The sequence below is a fragment of the Schistocerca gregaria genome, chromosome 3 (assembly GCF_023897955.1).
Source record: "Schistocerca gregaria isolate iqSchGreg1 chromosome 3, iqSchGreg1.2, whole genome shotgun sequence".
Classification (NCBI taxonomy): domain Eukaryota; kingdom Metazoa; phylum Arthropoda; class Insecta; order Orthoptera; family Acrididae; genus Schistocerca; species Schistocerca gregaria.
In genome coordinates, this window is record NC_064922.1 from 796,488,292 (window position 1) to 796,510,150 (window position 21,859).

At 39.9% G+C, this 21,859-nt stretch overlaps 1 protein-coding gene across 3 annotated transcripts in view; it reads left to right on the forward strand.

The window, feature by feature from the left end:
- Positions 1-20,945, forward strand: part of LOC126354639 (potassium channel subfamily K member 18) — a 503,048-nt gene extending 482,103 nt beyond the window's left edge. For all 3 annotated transcript variants that reach the window (XM_050004409.1, XM_050004410.1, XM_050004408.1), the window contains 2 exons: positions 683-763; positions 17,327-20,945. In XM_050004409.1, the coding sequence (XP_049860366.1) occupies positions 683-763; positions 17,327-17,488 (243 nt within the window). In that variant the 3' untranslated portion in view covers positions 17,489-20,945. The remainder of the gene's footprint in view (positions 1-682; positions 764-17,326) is intronic.
- Positions 20,946-21,859: the final 914 nt, after the last annotated feature.

Here is a 21,859-nt window from a genome sequence, read left to right on the forward strand (position 1 = left end):
TCTGACTTATATGAGAAAACAGCATTAATGGATGAGGAAATTTTGCCTAACTGATGAGAGTGTAGCAGATTTAAGATATGCTAAAGGAAAAAGTATAGTACCAGGAATGTTGAAGGTAATTTAGTTAATAAACTGTATAACGTGTTACATATGATAGATATTAAAGATGTGTTTTAGGGATTGCTGTGAATGAGTTGATTTTAGTAGACAGCTTGCAGTAGCTTATGCAAATGTATGCTACTCTTTTACTACAAGCTTTCTTATTTTGTAAGTAAAAATCTACAGGAATAGTAGTTCTTATTCAGAATGATGCAATTTCCATTCTCTAGAAGAAAGAGTCCTACACACGTTAATGACAGCTATTTGTCACTATAGACATTCTTTTAGAGCTGTTCTATATGTCTCCATTTGTATTATATATATATATATATAATGTTTTGATAGTTTAGTTGTAATATCAGCTTACAAGCATAAATGTATTATGAACTTTAACCCTTAAAATCATAGTGTCACACTCCATGGACTGATACCTTAATAATGTTAGTCAGTACTGTCAGTCATTATTGGGCAGTTGTTTAGACTGTGGCATCTTGATTTTCATCATGTGTCTCAGTGCTGTAGATCTGAAACACTTGAAATTAATGAGGTACATGTTTTAATCATGCTTTGTGTTTCATTTCAGCACCCAATGTACATGATGGCTTCCATTGTCTACTTGGTATTTGGTCTGGCCCTAACATCTATGTGCATCAACGTTGTGCAGGTAATAAACTCATTATGTACATCTGCTCTCAGTTACATTATTTAGTTTATTACAGTACCTCATTTTACACCTTCTTGAAAACACAGCTTTTCGTTATTTACACTATCGAAAAAGGTTACTTAACGTTATATACCTTTATTGACAAATGAAATTACGTGTTTTTTTTCTAAAATTGTGTAGTGCACTGTGCAAATGACACTCTGTAGTACGTATCTAAACTATGTGTATTCCTTTATTTTCAAAACTGTATTAGTGGCCTGAAATTTCTTTAGATCTGCGCATAGCTTCCTTATTAAATTTGAAAAATTACATTTGACACATTAATGTGCCTGAAATTTCTGATTTTTAATGACAGTGTTTCCCAAGACCCACATCTACACATACCACAGCTTGCCTATTCTTCTGTTCTACAAATGTTTTCTTGATTTTGCCAGACCATGTGAGCATTATAACCATCCTCAGTATCCATTGTCTAACACATACTTCCTAAACATATATACTTGTGGAGTCATTCGTATTTATTCAGTTTTTCGTATGTCCTAAATTCGAGTGTGGGACGTCACACTCCAGAGCAATCAATGTTGATCATTCTCCTTACGTTTGTTTTCCTTTCGTAATCTCTACAACCCGTTACAGCGTCTATTACTAATGTTACGTGTATGTGATTTTCGAATTTACTTTTGGAGGCGCCAGTTTTGTTGTAGCATCAGTAAGAGCCTAGTGCACAGTACTTTCTGTTTATTTTTATCATTTATTGTATTTATCTATTTTTAAATTTTAGATGTGTGATTTCGCTTTATGAGGTGTTCTACAATATTCCTTCCAGTAACTGAACTATAACTGTTTCATGGTGATTTGTTTCCTTTGTTAGTTGTTCCTTCTGAATATTATATATAGCACTTCTTTAGTTATATTTCCCAGACTTTGTGTCATTATGCAGAATTCTGGCTTTCTCTGTGTTCCTGCTAGTACATATAAATCCAGAATAATTCTTTTGCCATGTTGAAAGATTACAGAGCTTTGTAATTTTTCCTTTAGTAGTCACTTTTATTATTCAGTCTGTGTACTACTTAAATGTCATAGCTGTAGTTCATGCACTAGTTTATTGTCCTGTTTCTTCATAGATACAAGTGTGAAAAGTGGAATTTGTTTTACACATAAGTGCTGTCTCTTACTGGTTGTTTGTACAAATTCAGTTTGCGTGTAAGAATCAGGTTTGGAAGTAAGTTTTACATGGAGAGTGTGATGATTTTTTCCTGTCCTTATAATTATATTTTGGTAACTAATCTTATTTTCAGTCTGTGATCGCGTTATCAACTCTATGCTTTAGTTTCTTGAATTCACCTCTTTCTGGATATTTCTGTGCTTTGATTAGAATGCTCTGCCAGGCAGAGAACATTACCAATGGACAGCACATTGTATCCAGTTCAGTTAAATTGTTCTATGTAATAAACTGGCTTCAATACGCCTAATGAAAAGGTTTATTGCGTATAAACAACCTAGAGAGAGCGGATCCGCCTGTAGAAAGGACTCATTACAAAATTATAAGTAGCCTGTTATTGTTGTCAACATCTGTATGATGAGGACGATATTTACTAAAGAACAGGATTTAATTGATTCTCTAGTTCATTGTGTTATCTCTTCAGTCTTGCTTTGTAAGCTGAAGAGAATACATTCTCTACAATGGAAGATGCTGATGTTGCAGCAGACAGGATTTTTGATTGTAATGGATTGTACTACTGTGTCTCTCTACCAAATAGACTGATGTCTGATACATTTCTTACTTCTGAAGTGAAAGCCCTGACAGGCGTTGGGAGAATATAACAGTTTTTATTTTGTAGGTTAAGTCAAGTCGTTCACATATTAACAAAATTTTAATATCATGACTGCTAACGAAAACATTTGTGTAGATTGATCAGTCAAACAAACTGTTTTAAAATATAAAAAAAGTGCGTTTCATGATATTTCAATTACTTGAAATCAGTTTACCAAGGGCATTCATTTTTCTAACACAGTAAGGTAATACAAAAATACCAACAAATAATTTATCGTGTTATCTTAGAGAAATTGAAGCACAACCCATAACATCAGGCAGAGAGAGATAGATATCAGCATTAGACACATCCATAGCACCAGTTACGATAGATTTTGAGAATGATATACAGACTGAAAAAAAATGTCTCACTTGGTGGTCGGCATGTGATTCGTCATCTGAGTACATGAAAAAAATGTATCTAGGAAACCTAGTACCACCAATAGGTTTAATAGACGTGTGACTTAAAAACCGATGCTCTGGCAACGCTGAAGCTGCGTGCAGCATGGCCAAGAACAGATAAACTCTGCGCTGTACCGGAGCTGTTCCTTCAGTTCAGTGAGAGAAGGCAATGCCGTGGAGACCGTATGTGCAAACTGGCCGATGTTGGAATAGTGTTGGCGCCAAACTGTTTTCTTTTTTCAGCTAAAGCATCAAACTATACCAAATTTATATCTCCATAATGAGGTATCTTTTGTATTTCTTTTCGTTCCTGTTCCATTTATTGAAACAGTAAGACGTAACATGAATTTCTTATAGATGTAAGCGACCACTTTGTTTCGTCCGTAGCACAAACAGTAACATCGTAAGTATCAAATAAGATGCAAAAAACACAATAGTTAGGTTACACTAGACTTTACACTATGCTACGCACCATTCCGTTCGGTACATTTGACGTCCACACTGATCTTCAAAGAGCCGTTACGTATGTCTATGAGCAACGTTCACTTCAGAGACATTCAAAGCGACCAAATTTCAGTTGCAAGCATTTCGCCGCTCGCTATATCATTAGTTGCTGGACACAACGCAACACACCTGCATCCACCACTTCTGAAACAGCTTGCACGTGAGATATTAGGTCGTGCACATTCACGAATGCAATACTATAAACTTGTTCCTTCAAGTGTCCGCACGAATAAAAATCTTAATGATTAAGGTACAGGGAATTTGGAGGCCGGAACATCCTACCTCAAAAAACAATTCATTTCCCTTGAATTGCTTCGTTTAAATACACTGTAGAGACAAATAAACTGGTATACCTACCTAATATCATGTATGGCTTCAGGGAGCACGCAGAAGTGACGCAGCACGCTGTGGCATGGACTCGACTAATGACTCAAGTAGTGATGGAGGGAATTGACACGATGACTCCTGAAGAGCTTTCCATAAATCCGGAACAGTACGAGGGGCTGGACATCTCTTCTGAACAACACATTGCAAGGCACCCCAGATACGCTCAATAATGTTCTTGCCTAGGGAATTTGGCGTCCCGCGGAAGTGTGTAAACTCAGTAGAGTGTTCCTGGAGTAACTCTGTAGCAATTCTGGACGTGTAGGCTGTCGTACTGCCCTGTTGAAACTGCCTAAGTCCGTCGCAATGCTCAGTGGACATGAATCGATGCAGGTGATCATACAGGCTGCTTATGCACGTGTTACCTGCGAGAGTCGTATTTAGACGTATCAGGGATCCCATGACTCCACCTGCACACGCCCCACACTATTGCAGAGCCTCCACCAGCCTGAACCGTCCCCTGCTGATATGCACGGTCCATGTGTTCAACTAGGTGGTCTCCATACCTGTACACGTCAATCCGCTCGATAGAATTTGAAATGAGACTCATCCAACCAGCAAACATGTTTCAAGTCATCAACCGTCCAATGTCGGTGTCTACGGGCCTAGGAGAGGCGTAAAGCTTTGGTTTCTGCAGTCGTCAAGGATACACGAGTGGGCCTTTCGCTCCGAAAGCCGATATCAATAATGTTTCGTTGAATGGTTAGCAAGCTGACGCTTATTGATGGCCCAGCATTGAAATCGGCTGCAATTTGCGGGAGAGTAGCTCTCTGTCATGTGATACGGTATCGTCTTGTACAGAATTATGTACCGGTTATAAACGACGAGAACTAGCGACTGGACGTGTGAAAGATAAAGGAACTTGACCAGGAATTCGAGCTGTAGCTCCCTGGTGGATGTGCGTATGATGTCCCAGAAGTCCATTTAGTGAGCTACGACGGGTGGTACGGTAGAGCAACCTAATACGCGCTCCACTGTACATTCCGATGCGCTGCGCGGTGTGACAGTGTTGCCAGCTCCTCGATTTCATAATGCGTTTTCAAAATGCACCCAATCTGATATTTCTAGGCAAACTTTTCTCTTCAAGCTGGGCAAGGAATCTTATTCCGACCTCCAAGTGTGTCATTTTTTCTTCGCTCTGAACATCATTTTTGATCAATACTGTATATTCGATTCTACTTCTTGTGAAGATTTTCTTCATATAACTTAGAAGCCATCGGGAAAAATTACATTTTGTTGTTGGAGCTATTCATAGTGATGTGATCTCTTAGGTTTTCTCGACGTATTTGATTCATAATGTCCTTGTAGCGATTTGTTGCTTCCATTTTACGCGCAACACTACGAGGACCGACCAAGCCGTCTTCTTCAGGTGGTGCGAGCTTTGCTTTTATGTTGATATTCTTCTTCTTCTGATTTGATTACATACAAAATTTGTTTGAACTTGTGTTTGTTATAACGGTTTATGCCTTACATAAATGTAATTATACAAGTTCACTATGTTTTGCTTCCGCACTTGTGAAGAAATCTTGTCAGAATTCACAATCAGTTCCTCAGTAAAACCCTCTTCCGCTTCTAGTGATTCAAAGGTTATGTGGCTTCCTATATCGTTTTCTTTAGCAAATGTTTGTTGTAAAACTTTCTTAGTTTCTTCTAGCATTTTAATATTCTTTGAATTGCTAGTGTTAAAGTGATATTTTGCCGATGGTGTACTAGTGATTTTACTTGTCAATAGTTCCTCATACGCATTGAATAACACGTCACTTGTATTTTGTTTTATCAGCAATCTTTTTCCTCCAACTTATTTCATGCAGCTTACCACGAGTTTCTCCTCTTCACCTACATCTACATCTACATCTACGTCCATACTCCGCAAGCCACCTGACGGTGTGTGGCGGAGGGTACCCTGAGTACCTCTGTCGGTTCTCCCTTCTATTCCAGTCTCATGTTGTTCGTGGAAAGGATTGTCGGTATGCTTCTGTGTGGGCTCTAATTTCTCTGATTTTATGCTCATGGTCTCTTCGCGAGATATACGTAGGAGGGAGCAATATACTGCTTGACTCTTCGGTGAAGGTATGTTCTCGAAATTTTAACAAAGGCACGTACCGAGCTACTAAGCATCTCTCCTGCAGAGTCTTCCACTGGAGTTTATCTATCATCTCCGTAACGCTTTCCTTTGTTTTCGGATTGCATTTCCTTAGGATTCTTCCAATGAATCTCAGTCTGACATCTGCCTTACCGACGATCAACTTTATATGATCATTCCATTTTGAATCACTCCTAATGCGCACTCCCAGATAATTTATGGAATTAACTGCTTTCAGTTGCTGATCTGCTATTTTGTAGCTAAATGATAAGGGATCTATCTTTCTATGTATTCGCAGCACATTACACTTGTCTACATTGAGATTCAATTGCCATTCCCTGCACCATGCGTCAATTCGCTGCAGATCCTCCTGCATTTCAGTACAATTTTCCATTGTTACAACCTCTCGATACACAACAGCATCATCTGCAAAAAGCCTCAGTGAAGTTCCGATGTCATCCACCAGGTCATTTATGTATATTGTGAATAGCAACGGTCCTATGACACTCCCCTGCGCACACCTGAAATCACTCTTACTTCGGAAGACTTCTCTCCATTGAGAATGACATGCTGCGTTCTGTTATCTAGGACTAGTGTTTTAAAAAAAAGTTCAGATGCCTCTGAGAAATATGGGACCTAACTGCTGAGGTCATCAGTCCCCTAGAACTTAGAACTGCTTAAACATAACTAGACTAAGGGCAACACACACATCCATGCCCGAGGCAGGATTCGAACCTGCGACCGTAGCGGTCGTGCGGGTCCAGACTGTAGCGCCTAGAACCGCTCGGCCACATCGGCCGACAGTGCTTGCACCCAGCGTCCTAAATTACTTGTTGCATATATTGGTTCTATCTCCTCATTTACAGTTTTGCCCTTACAACGCCGTCTAGTAATGTGGGATAGTTATTCCCTAAAAATACTAGTCCTACCATCATATCTCTTCTTGTTGTCAGTGTTTATCTTCGTAGATACTGTGGAGAAACCTAAAGTCTCACTTGTCCCTACACTTAGTTTTCAACATACTTCTCTAACATATATTTGAAACGCATCCCTTCTGTTCCCATTTTCCCATAGTCCCCGTTACACTTCCCATACAAAGCTGTGCCTCACAGATGTACTTTCTCAGAAAAGTCTTCCTTAAATTAAATATTGTAACTGATATTAGCAAAGTTCATTTGGCGAGAAAATATCTCTTTATCCATACTTCCGATGTCCTCTATGTTTCGACTGTCATACTTTATTTTGCTTACGAGGTACCAGAAGTTCTTCATTTCGTGTGCTACGTGGTCCTTATGCAGAAAAAGAAGTGAGTTACACAGGAAATGCTACGTAGGAACAATGCTGCAGAATACTCACAAATTCATTATCTTACTGTCAACATCACTGGCACAATATATGTACACCCAGCCAACCTTGTGGAATGGATGTGTGAAAGCTGCTAAGTTTATCGCTAATCTCATTTTCGCTACTCCTCATTACTGGTGTCTTTCTTTGGTTAACTCAAGTGATATTCTGCGCTCATAAGACACCTAAGCCGATTAAACAGGTTCTCCACGTCTTCATTGCCTTACTGTAGATCTTCCTGAGCTTCATTGAGGATGTCATCACCGAATCTTTATATTTATGCTCTTCGACCCCGAATTTTAATCTTACTCCATTACCTTTCCTTTATTTCCGTCATTGCTTAATCCATCATGTCGAGCAATATTAGAGAATTTTACATCCCTGTCCTACTCCCGTTTTAGTTGGAGCACCTTTCACCTGGTCTACAATTTTTATTGTTCCCTCCTGGCTCTTGCAGATGATGTGCATTATCCACCTTTTCCTATAGCTTCAAATTACTTTTCTTGGGATTTCTAATACGTCTCATCATTTTATGCAATCCTGATTTTTCTTAAGTGCATTATGAAGCACAACGTTAGAACTGTTTTGCTTTTACTTTTCTTATAGCAAATTTGATTGTTGTCTAACTGAGCTTTAACTTTCATTTCGATTTCCATTACTGGACGTCATTCACATCAGCAACTTAAATTCATGACCTCTTAAGCTAACAGTGTACTAATTCTCATTTTTGTCCGCATTTGCTGTGGTCGAGACGTGTGGTTCATACCCTTCAGAAATTCCAATGATTTTTTGCCAGTCTTAAACCGTCTATACAGTAACTTGAACGACAGTTTTATTGCCACTTCACTTGATAATTTTAGAAATTCGGAAAGAATGTTATGGATTCCTACTGCCCTGTTTGTTTGCAAGTCATCCAAGGCCCTGTAAAATTCTTACTGTAATGATGCGTACCCATGTTTTCAAAATCAACCCCTATTTTCTCTGTTGTGGGGGCCGTCAACACACACTTTTCCCACCAACATGTTCTTTTTTTTTTTTGCACTCTTAACGCGTACGTCTCGGCTTTCAATTATTTTGACTTTTCTATATGCTAAACCTGTCCTTTCGACTATCGTTTGCGTTTCGATGACTTCCACTTTTGGTGCAACCAAGTTGCTTGTCTTACCTAAATTTGTTGTTTATTTCATTCATTTCTTTTGATAAACTTTTTTGTAACTTCTTTTCTTGATAACTCTCCGTAGTTTCAACCCGCTCTTTATTGCCACTGAATTGTGATCTAAGTGGTCCTTGGCACATCTTGTAGTCTAATGTCTGACATCGGCATCACTGACTTACCATGACGTATGCCAACTAGTTTGTACCATGGCTCCATGCCTTTCCCAAACATATCTCGTCCTATTGTGATATTTAACTCTGTGTTCACCAATACTAGCAGGAATTTAGTGCAGAACTCAATACATCTTCCTCCTGTTTCCTTCCTACTACCTTGCCCATATAGTCACTCAAATTGTTTCCTCTACTACAGCGTTTCCATCCCAAGTTATTCATAGCCCTTGAGATAGTGAGGTATTTCGTCAGTGACTTCCGTCACTCTCTGTCTTCATTTTTACATTTCTTTTTATCTCTCAACTAGTTTACGGAGATCTATTGGTCTTCTCTTTATCAAATTTAGTTTGATGTGTTGAGTCAAGCATTTTCGAAATGTACGAGGGTTGGAGCTTAAATAGTGGCAACTATTTATTCATAAATGATACAAAAGTGTTGCATCTTTGCACCAGTTACTGTCCTTCAAAGTAGTCACCAGCGTTGTGTAGAACCCGTTGCCAGCGATGTGGGAGGCATAGTATACCGTTATTAGAGCTTGTTCTGCTCATGCTGCAAATGGAGCGGTCTACTGCCTGCCGAATCTCTGGAATAGTTCTGAAGCGAATGGCACGAAATGGTTCCTTAATCTTCGAAATCAGATCAAAGTCACAAGGACTTAAGACTGGGGAGTATGGTGGATGCTACAGTACTTCCCAGTCCCATCGACCGAACAGAGCAGCAACAGCTTGCGCTGTATGCGCCCGCGCATTGTCATGCAAATGATGGATATGTTGCGCAGAAAATGTCACCGCTTCTTTCGCAGAGCTAGTCGCAGGTGATGATCCAAAAACGAACAGTAGTACTGTGCATTGACGGTTTGTCGTGGAGGAACGTAATGCCTTAGGATAACACCATCACAGTCGTACATGAGAGTCACCATAACTTTAGGCCGCTCCATTCGCACCATCAACAGAACACGCTCTGCTAACAGTATACAGCGCTTTCCACATCGCTGGCAACGGGTTCTACACAATGCTGGTGTCTACTTTGAAGGACAGTAACTCTTTTGTATCAGTTGTGAATAAACAGTTGCCACTATTTAAGTTCAATCACTCGTATTTCTGCTCCAGCTTTCAAATTTCTGCAATTTTTAAAGACTTCCAATAAATACTTGTTTTGCTACATTCACCGCTAATCGCTTCTGAAAAAAAAATCTGTCTCCTAACTCACTATTTGTCATATGTGATATTTTTTATTGTAGTGATTTCGAACTAGTGTTGATGATGTCTGACATTTCTGTCCACTTCTGAGTGCAGTGCTATGTCTCCTGACAGTATGGAACAGAACGTAACTGAAGTCATCGTGTAGATTTTCTATATGGTGGGTTTTCTTGTACGACGTTTGGACCTACATTCGATGCTATTGTGTGAATTTGTTTTATTCCAGGCTTAAACTATCCCATAATACCACTAATGACTGTCAAACAGTTTTACCTATAACTAAATTAGATAGAAAAGGGAGTGTGGTGGGAGATTATTTGAATACCTGAACATGTCTACTATTTAAAAGGGTTAAGATATGATACAAAGCTGTTTGTATCTGATGTATTATTTCATTCGTCTTATAGTTCACTCATGCATGTCAAAGACCCTGTAAATCCACAGAGTCATAGGGTTTCTTTGAGGTTCACAAACTAATATTTCAACAGACGAACATTTCGACAGCATCTTAATACAATCTTCAGAGTCTACACACCTACGACCAATCCCCAACGGTGCTTCACATTCAGTACATGGATAATCCAGCTTGCATTATAAACAAAAAGAGAAGATAACGATCCTATACGCATCAAATTATATCATCCAATCTGTCTCGTAAATTTACTGGGTGAGATTGCTGAAAAATTAGAGGTGAATACATTTAAATGTCAGAGGATTCTAACAGGATTAAATAATGGTCAATAAGGATGCAGGGAAAAAAATGTAAAGTGGAAACCTTTCATGGAGCGAGAAGTTTGTACACACAACACATAAAAAATATGGAATAACTATAATTAAGGATATTTCTGGGACTTCTGACGGTTACCTTCCCATTTTAGGAAAGTAAGGGAAAATATCTGCCCAAGAATGTTGCGCTACTGTGTAGTAAATTACTAATAGAGTGAAGATTGATATGTGGGGATATCAAATCCTATGGCATCAGTTACCATATGTGTTTTAAAATGATGCCTTCAGGGTTCTATATGCGATCTAAAATACTGGGATGTTAATTGAGAAACACTTGTGCATAGGTTACAAAACAGGCACGAACTGTTAAGAGTTGCCAGTCGGCTAATAATTTGTTACTTCAAGTTAACACTAATAGCCGACACTCGCCAGAACGTATTTTTGACAAACTTCTTGTTTAGATCAGAAGAGATTTGCTTTCATTCCAATTAATCTGTAGTGAGGAGGTCCTCCAGGATGTGGAACATGTCATAAAAACAACAATATATGACAAATATTTACAACTAAAACAAATAAGCAAATGTACCATTTGGAATGATCGTCATTTTTAATGAACACTATATGAAAGAGTCATTTTATAAATACTGATGCACTGAATTTAAAATAAAAAAGTTTGTATTTATTTATAAGGTAATAAACGTGTAATACAACTACTATAATACTTATTTACAATGAACACATTACTGCACTGAAATGGTGCAGAAGTTAGAATGTATTTACACACACACACATACACACACACACAAATTCTCAATGAACACATTACTGCACTGAAATTGTGTAGAAGTTATATTGTACTTGTATACAAATCAGCTGCTTTTACTGAGAAATTCACCAATGGAGTAGAAGGAGTTGGCCACCAATAAATCATGGTGAAAATTCAAAGGCGTATGTTCAACAGATACTGAGATTTACAGGAGTATGAACGTGGCCTATCAAGTCTGGATAGAAAACATAGAGAGGTGAAATAATTGAATCACGAATAATATTATTAATGTGGGATAAAGGAAGTTTTTAGGCACTGAATGTAATTAGGCTGTTCTATGAGTCCAGCTGATACTGTGAGCATTTGAGCCAGTGTTTGAGTGTACAGATTCCGACATTCAGAAGACTAATCCACTACTTTTTCAGACATGCGCCATACCAGCACAGATTGGTAGGACGGTAATGACTATATCGAAACAGCTAGTTCTACGGTAATGTCCTCTGGCTGAGGACATAATGAGGTCCGCTAAGCAGGTTTTTGGAGGCAAAAGTGTGTGTAACACAATTACAGTAAAACAGAGTTTTGGGATTCTAAAGATTCTGACTGAAGCTGATTGAGAAAGCCACGCCGCAGGGTACAGTTAACACCCAACACAACAGAGACGAGAAAGGTCAGTAGGCGTGCCAAGGAACTACAAAGAAGCTCGATAGCTCTACAATCGTGTAGCACAGAAACGGAACAGTAAAATGAGGTGGGCAAAGGAGAACCTGAGAAAAATCAGTGGCTCTTGGTGTGAAGACAAGTGATGCGATCAGATGCAATGTCATTCGGTGTGAAGAACTGTACCTCATATTGTAACCGAGCTGGTGTGTCTTTCTCAGATTCAGGGGAAAAAATGTGTGAAGTGATACAAAACGATAAATTGCTAGACTTCTCTATCGGTGTCAGCGGTGAAAATATTATCAAAAGTAGGCACAGCAGGAGCTAAGTATTGATACTAATATGAGTGTTGTTATTAGTGACTTAAATTTAATAGTAGTTGTCGATGTAATATAAACAAGTGGGATAGCAGTGATAGGGCATACCAATAATTACAGTAGTAGATCAGATTGTGGACGCAGTAATAGGAGTAGTAGAAGGAATAGGAGTAGAGTAGTGGTAATAGCAGTATATGTACTCTACTGGCCATTAAAATTGCTACACCACGAGGAAACGTAGATGATAAACGGATATTCATTGGACAAATATATTATATTAGAACTGACATGTGATTATATTTTCACGCAGTTTGGGTGCATAGATCCTGAGAAATCAGTACCCAGAACAACCATCTCTGGCCGTAAATAACGGACTTGATACGCCTCGCTATTGAGCCAGACACAGCTAGGATGGCGTGTACAGGTACAGCTGCCCATGCAGCTTCAACACGATACCACAATTCACCAAGAGTAATGACTGGCGTATTGTGACGAGCCAGTTGCTCGTCCACCATTGACCAGACGTTTTCAATTGGTGAAAGATCTGGAGAAGGTGCTGGCCAGGGCAGCAGTCCAACATTTTCTGTATCCAGAAAGGCCTGTACAAGACTAGCAACATGCGGTCGTGCATTATCCTGCTGAAATGTAGGGTTTCTCAGGAATCGAATAAAGGGTAGAGCCAAGGGTCGTAACACATCTGAAATGTAACGTCCACTGTTCAAAGTGCCGTCAATGCGAACATGAGGTAACTGAGACGTGTAACCAGTGGCACTCCATACCGTCACGCCGGGGTATCACCCAGTATGGCGATGACGAATACACGCTTCCAATGTGCGTTCACCGCCAAATATGGGTGCGACCATTTTGATGCTGTAAACAGAACCTGGATTCATCCGAAAAAATGACGTTTTGCCATTCGTGCACCCAGGTTCGTCGTTGAGTACACCATCGCTGGCGCTCCTGTCTGTGATGCAGCGCCAAGGGTAATCACAATCAAGGTCTCCGAGCTGATAGTCCATGCTGATGCAAACGTCGTCCAACTGTTTGTGCAGATGGTTGTTGTCTTGCAAACCTCCCCATCTGTTATGTCAGGGCTCGAGACGTGGCTGCACCATCCGTTACAGCCATGCGGGTAAGATACCTGCCATCTCGGCTGCTAGTGATACGAGGCCGTTGGGATCCACCACGGCGTTCCATATTACCCTCGTGAACCCACCGATTCCACATTCTGCTAACAGTGATTGGATGTCGACCAACGAAAGCAGCAGTGTCGCCAAACTGTAAACCGCAATCGCGATAGGATACAATCCGACATTTATCAAAGTCAGAAACGTGATGGTACACATTTCTCCTGATTACACGAGGCATCACAACAACGTTTCATTAGGCAACGCCTGTCAACTGCTGTTCGTGTATGAGAAATCGTTAGGAAACTTTCCTCATGTCAGCACGTTGTAGGTGTCGCCACCGGCGCCAACCTTGTGTGAACGCTTTGAAAAGCTAATCATTTGCATATCACAGCATCTTCTTCCTTTCGGTTAAATTTCGCGTCTGTAGCACATTTTCGTCGTGTAGCAATTTTAATGGCCAGTAGTGTATTTTCAGTCTTATTTCCTATGACAGAACTAATAATACTATGTGAGGAGGATAACAAAGATTTCATACATCGAATACCTACGCCTCTTTTTCTGTGACAGACAAGAAAAATTTGCCGTCGAAATATTAGAGTTGTAATAAAGCGGAAGTAAATGAAATAATTTGTTAAATATTTTTAATCTAAATTACCACTAAATGTAGTAACAAATTACACTGAACTTACTGTTATGATGACTTACATGTAAATTTGATTGGCCACGATCCGTTGTTAAAATTTTTTCCAGAATATATAAGGAAATAATAATTTCGTTCTTTTTTATATTTTTCTCTGTGTTACTCAGACGTGCTGCCCTCTTTGAACGCTGAACTTCTTATTGTGATGTCTCGCGATCATTTTAGCATCTGTCGGACGTTAACAGGACACTGGGTTCTAGCCCTTTCGCCCCGCTACGATTCTGTTTCTTCGTTATTCCTATATGGGATTTTCAATAATTACATGGTGAACTCTTATGCCGTGCCATCGTTAGGGATCAACAGTCCCTCTATATTCAAAACACCGTAGAGCTGAATTTTCAACTTTATCAAGCAGTTTTCTGGTAAGTTGTTTAATCAGATCGCCTATCACGACTATGCTTACTTCATTGTTCAAGTCTCTGGTTCTCGACTATCGGAGTACTTTTAAAACGAGTTTCAAGCATCTGTTCTGAACCGCCTGAAGAGTTTCTATATTTAGCATGATGTGCCTCAGGAAGTACTTCCGCAAGTCTTACTTTTGTGTTAACGTTCAAGTTTTCGCTTGATAGTAGGAGACAGAGAGCACGAATTAGTCTAGTCATTTTCTCTTTCTTCGCTTGTGTGTGTGACTTGAGTATGAGTTTATAGTCTAGCAAGACACCTTGGAATCAGATCTGATTGGTCAACTGGGTTTCTGTGTTATTGTTTCACAATCTTTGTCTCAGATCTGGTCTTCTTCTGATGAACATGACTGCGAGGGTCCTATCTACATTTAGCTGTACCATGTTACATACTACCTTCTGCTCTGTGACATTTAGCTCCCTCTGAAGGCTGATTACCGATGCGTTCACTCGACCGCCAGTGGACAAAGCAGTGCCGTCCATAAATTGTGTGACTGCTGTTTTGGCGAAGTGGGCCGCTCATTGACATCCAAAGGAGCAGAGTGAGCGGTAGTACAGAGTCTCGTGCAATTCTTTGATCAAAGTATTTCGAACTTTCGGCTGTCGATCTACACGAAAAACGTCTGCCCGAAAGGATACTTGATTAAGTAATCTGAGAATGCCCCCAAGAACAGCCATTTTCTATATTAGTTTGGACTTCCACGCTTCGTCATATGCCCTCTCCTGCAGTGTAGTAAGCACGCTTCATGCTATACGCCACCTGTGGCAGTGATGAAAGGCACTGTGACAGCTGTGGAGTATGTGAACAGCATTGTGCATCACCTGCAGCTTATCCAGCTTGATGACTTCCCTGACGTAAGAGCAACTGGGCGTGTCAAAAGTCCAGAATCGTTAGAGGATTGAGAGCACGATAGCTGCTGTCTTGACCTCTAAATTCGCCTGATCTGAACCAACGGAACACATCTGGGATGCTATTGGTCACACGCTCCGTGTGCACAAATCACGGGACCTTAATTTCCTTGCGTAGACATCTGGTGGCATTCACCTCTAGATACATAGGAAGGACCTATCGAATCAGAGGTAAGCCATTACTGGTTGCTATTCTGCGTTTCAAGGGTGGACCATCACTATATTAAGCAGGTGCTCATAATACGAGGGTAATCCCAAAAGTAAGGTCTCCTATTGTTTTTTATAAGTACAGAACTCTATTTGTGTGGCAGTTGGTCACACTATTATGAAGAGTGCTTCACGCACTGTGTGTAAACACGCCCACGCCGCGCCGAGGCGCTCAGTCTTGGCTTGGCAGCCGTTGAGAATGGAGCTCCCGTTGGATGTTACCGCCAAGTGCGAATCGTGCGCAGTTATTCGGTTTTTGAACGCAAAGGGCACTACGTCGATTGAAATCCATCGACAGTTGACGGAAGTGTATGGTGAGTCGTGCATGAGTGTCAAAAATGTTAATAAGTGGTGTAGAGACTTTGCAGCTCGTTGGACCGAAATTCACGGCGAAAAAAGGGGCGGGAGACTGTCAGTTTCTGAGGAGACAGTGTTGAAGGTCGAGCAAAGCATGCATGAAGATCGCTGGATCACCCAGGATGCTTTCTGTACGTTGATTCCTGAGGTTTCCGAAGCACCGCTCACAGAATTTTAACGGAAACATTGAACTACCGGAAGTTGCTAGCAAGATGGGTGCCACACATGCTGACTGAGGACCACATGCGGCAACGAGCTGATGCTTCCCGCGCATTTCTTCACCGCCATGCACCTGAACAGAACAACTCTCTGGACTCAATTGTCTCGGGTGACGAAGCCTGGGCATAATACTTTACACCAGAGCCCAAGCAAGAACCATGCCAGTGGCGGCATCCGTCTTCGCCAAATCCGCGGAAATTCAAACAAACAGAGTCTGCCGGTAAAGTAATGACCACTGTTTTTTGGGATCGGAAAGGGGTATTGTTGGTCGACTTTATGCCCACTGGGACCACATTTAACGCTGACAGAACTGTGAGACTCTGAAAAAGCTCAGACGGGCAGTTCAGAACCGGTGAAGAGGAATGTTGAGCAAGGGGGTACACATTCTCCACGACAACGCTCGCCCACACATCGCTCGGCAAACCGTTGCTCTCCTGCAATAGTTTCAGTGGAACACAATCACGCACCCACCCTACAGTCCTGACTTGGCGCCCAGTGACTATCACCTGCTCCCCAGGCTAAAAGAACATTTGGCTGGAAAGCGATTCAGCTCCGACGACGAGGTGAAAGAAGAGGTTCATAACTTTCTGAACAGCATGGCGGCGAGTTGGTATGACATCGGCATAAAAAAAACTGCCACAGTGTCTCCAAAAATGCATCGACAAAAATGGTGTTTATGTTTAAAAATAGCAAAATGTTCAAGCTGTAAACTGACGTAAACCACTGTAGAAATAAACAGGTCTATGTACTTATAAAAAATACGAGACTTTAATTTTGGGATTTCCTCATATCTTAGTCTGCATGCTTTCGTGGCCGTTGTCAATGAAGTTAGAAAGCTTCCGGGTTGTTAGCGCAATATTCTTCAGACGATCGAAGTTTCGACCCCTCTGCTGGAATCTTCTTCAGGATCTTGGGATGACCATCGTAAACTGAACAGTCAGCCTATAGTGAACACCACACGATCCTGAATATGATCCCAGCAGAGGGGTCGAATCGTCGATTGTTTGAAGGAATATGACGGCCCTAATGTTTTGGCTCATGAGTGTCTTGACACTGCTCGCGGGAGCTACGCACTTGCTCTTGTGGACAACAGACGACGGATGGCCTTTGTTTCAGATAAAGCTGTCGGACAGCTTCCGGCAGGCGAGCGCCAAGCTGGGCGCCACGATAGGCCTCCGCGTCACTGACGAGGACGGCGTCGCGACGCCCATCCCGGCGACGCCGGTGGTCGACCTGAGCGACGTGCAGCCGTCCCTCGGCAAGTCGGCGTCGACGTGAGCGTCAGCGGCGCCGCACTGCCTGCCTGCGGAGCCCACCGCCTGCACTCCGTCCCGGGGCTTCGCTCGCCGAATCAGCTGGCTGGCCGCGCCAGTCGCTCCCTACTGAAACAGAAAATTTCACTTTGACTGCCATGCTTCGGCTGCTATGCCCATAAGAAAACGTCTCCACGAAAGCAGACAGAGAACGCTCGGTAGACTAATCAGCTGGTCTGGTTCCCATACATACTGAAATATTTCAGAATAATGTTTGAGGGACGAGGTACTGGTTTCTCAGTCTTGTATTACGATAGTGACCGCACTGCGTTTTACTGTGTCTCTGAGGGGAACAGTAACGCATAAGACCTCCACTTTCATTGACCGTCCATACAGTGAAACTTGCATCTTAGGCAGAGGCAGGTCAAAGGGCCTATCTGAGGATGCATCTGGATTGTGATATGTTAGTTCACGACGCATGGAATTGGCTGATGTCCGCGATTGTGTCACCTACTTTATAAAATGTCGCTTTTTCAGCTGCAGTATTTTATCTGTTTTTATTGGCATCATAGGTTTCGCCTATGCTGCCATTATAAGGTGTTTTAATTGTAATTTTTTCATCAACTAGACTGCTATGTGTATCGTGAGAAAGTTTTTCCCGGATGTGGCAGTGAATTTAAGTTCCGAAATGTTGTCGCCATTCTTCGGGATGGCTGATTTATGTCAGCGTGTGCCCTTCTGTGTGTGTGTGTGTGTGTGTGTTTTTTAATAGCTACAAACATATTTTTATTTACATGTAGTGGGTCACACAGATTGCACGTACAGACAGTGCGTCGTCTCTCGGCTCTTCTGATACATTTGTTTACAATGGAGAGTTAGCACTAAGATAATACATAAAAATGATTAAAAGTGAATAAGTACAGAAAATCACACTACATAAAAGTGTTAAGATGTACACATACTTGCTCATAACTTGTATTTGTTAGTATTTTGTGGATTGTCTTCGCAGCTGAATCACATATTACATTATCTGTTGAAGAATTTTTTCAATGATCTAGTCACTACACTGCAAATAACTGTTTGAAAAAGTAGTAATAGTGATGGATACGTTCTTCTATTCTGTGTACGAGATAAGAATGTATTACAGCTGAATGTAAGTAAAAATATTAGACAGAGTATTTAAATAATAAAACACTTAGAATGGTGCACACTGATGTAAGTTAATCTTTCTGGGCAGGGACAACCTTTTTGAATCTTAACTCACTGGCACATCCACCAAAAATGTGTTCTCACTTTACAATAATTTGTAACTATCAGTCAATGTACACATAGCAATTAGGCATGTGATGCCACCGAGACGCAAGATACCAATAAACAATGGATAAAATATACTTGATTACGAAGATATTATTTTACTAAAAGTAAGACTGTGAACATAAATCAGCTGTCAATAATGCTTGTATTACCAGTCTACTGTTTTAGATTAATACTTGCACGCAACCAATTTTTCTCGTATAAAGTTAACTCAAAAAGCTCTTTCCTGATTTGTATTATGTCTTGATGTTTTATCTAATCGACCTACAGCCTTATTTGTCAATTGATGCTGTGATATCATAGTGAGACATAAATATTGCTGGAATATACGGTGTGTTTCCCAACTTATTCGAGATACTTGGCACTGAAGTGTGTACAAGACAGTTCCTAGGGGATAGGAAGACTGCAAGTATTATTATGTCCCACTGCGTTCCTCAACTCACGGTACAAAAATAACAACGAAGAATCTTCAGTGGTAATGATATTGTCAGCAAAGCCACTTTTTGTTGCAGAAGTTATGTACAGTAACGGGCGTTGACGTGGTTCACAAAAATACAATAAGCATCTGTGATGATAAAATATTGATTAGACAAAAAAGGAGTAAGAGTTTCAAAACTGTCGTATCGATTACAGAGCAAATTAAAATTGACTGAGAAAATATCTGATATTACTAGTGTTTTCCCATATTTAGGGAGTATGTATCATCGACTGACCATCCATATTTACTAGTAAGTTTCCCCTTATATCTCCACATCATCGAAGGCTTACACCAGTAGTATTCTTTCCATATGACTCTCCGATTGGAATTTATTCCATATCTAATAAGATAATTTCTTGGTATTGTACCCATATCTGAAACCTTTATGATCCACTCCCCTTAAACAGCATGTTCCGCCACATCACCTTTATTTTTCTTTTCAAGAAATGTGGTGTCAGCACATAAAAGAGGGAAAGATTGGGAGAACTGTTCCACATATATGTCACTCAGTTACCTGTTTCTATGGCCACCTGGGAATTCCCTTAAGTTAGTCAAATGAAGGGCACCGAGAATGTCTGACAGTATAAAAACTGAGACATTTTCATTGTTTCTGGCTTCAAACTATTTAATGTCAATTATCAATAAGGAGTTATCTCGATTCCAGAAGAACTGTCCGCCTCTTAGAGAGATGTGATGTACTGTTTATAGCGCCTTTACCGCTGTCACTGAAGCTGCAGTACGCAGACGATAGTTACTGGAGTCTTGCCCTAATACAAAGTCTTCAAGCCGACCCGCTTCCAAAACGTGCTTCGTGTTTAGCTCAGTATACAGTAGGGAAATAAAAAACTCAGTAATTCTCACGCTGACTACGCGAACTATCATGCAGCTCACAATATTGCTCCCCAGAACATTACCATGAACGAAGTTTGTCAGTTCCGTTCCCTGGGAAACTATCTCACAATCTACGAACCTGTTGTACATCGAAAATTCGTTAGGTAGTTTAGAGACTGGTGCGTGTTTTTTCTAACGTCTTATTAAGTAAGTCACACGTTTCGAAATATATGTTACTGTGCATACCCTACCGAACACATGTCGCATTATGCTTGAAGAATTTCCTGGGGCTCACTGTAAAACAACTTTCAATCTCAACGATGTTTTACTTTCATATATGTCTGTTTTCACTTACTACTGTTTTCGAAAGTGTAACAGACGTTCTTGACTAAAGCAAATTATTGTTCTCAAATAATATGGCGTCCATAATTGCTGTATAGCTTCATGGCCTCGCACATTTGTTATGAGACACTAAAAATTTCATGGACATATTTGAATTATTGATCCATATTTCTGTGTTGTAATTTAAGGTAAAAGCATTAGAGTTGTCAACTTTTTTTGAGGTTGTCATTAACAGATGAAAGTAATTTCTTTTACTTATTCTAAGAAAGCAGATCGTATCTAATTTTGCACAAAATATATTTCTGTAATTTTGTTTCTGTGAAGTGCTCTAAACTTCTTGTTCATTGAATAATAAATAACACTGTACTACTAGCATATTTTACCTAAATATAAAGCTTTTATATTTACTGCACTGTGAGTTGTTAATCATTGGACAGTAATGAGTGTGACTGAGAGAAAAATGAATTGTATTTCTCTATTGTTTTACATTTTCAATAAAATCGCCATTTTATTTTAATGGTGTCCATTCAGAGAATGTCTGCAAAACTGGTCAGCTACGTTATGCTTTATATCATAGGCTATACAGATCTTGTACCAGTGCTTTTAGGTTTTATCTTTGCCTTCACAGGTGGTAAAATTGTTAAGAAGAATATGCTAACATGCATTTTTCGTAAATCATACTGAACGAATTTAAATTTTGAGTAGGCAGTTTATATGGACAGTTATAAAGGCATTATAGTTTTCTTACTTCAGCTTTTAAGGTCATGATTTATCACAGAGGCTAAAAATACATTAATAGTCTTGCCCTGTCAGAAATAATCAAATTTTGAAAGAAAACTGCATAATTTAAAAACATAAAAATCAAATTCTAAAACAGTGAATCGTAAAATGTATTGGTAGCTTTATGATGAGTTGCTTCAAAATCACATCATTCACCAAGGAATCATGTTAGACCATTATATTTTTAAATTAATTTTTTTAAACATGTGTTTCATGCGTAGTTAAACTGTTAAGCATGTGACCAGTTTGTTGCAGCACACAATGTTCTTCATATGATTGATGTATATGTAGAATAAAAACCAGGAAATTTATTTAAAAGCGAATCACCACATATATTATCATACGAGAGTTTCACTATTTACAGAGAAGAGAATATAATGCAAGTCTTTATTTGAATATTAAAGCCTGGTGAAACTATGTGATTCTCTGCTGCAGTAAGTAGTTTTAAAAGTAGTTTTAAAGATGACTGTTGAAAACTTTTTGCTGATTCTAAAGTAAAGTGGCATGTTCCTGACAGTAAGAACCAAGATAAGCAACTGAATGGCTCGTTGGAATTGAACTTAAAATTACCATCACAATAAGCTATAATTACATGAAATTTTTGGGATATGGCGGAAGGGAGCTATCAACAATGTCTAAATTTGTCACAAA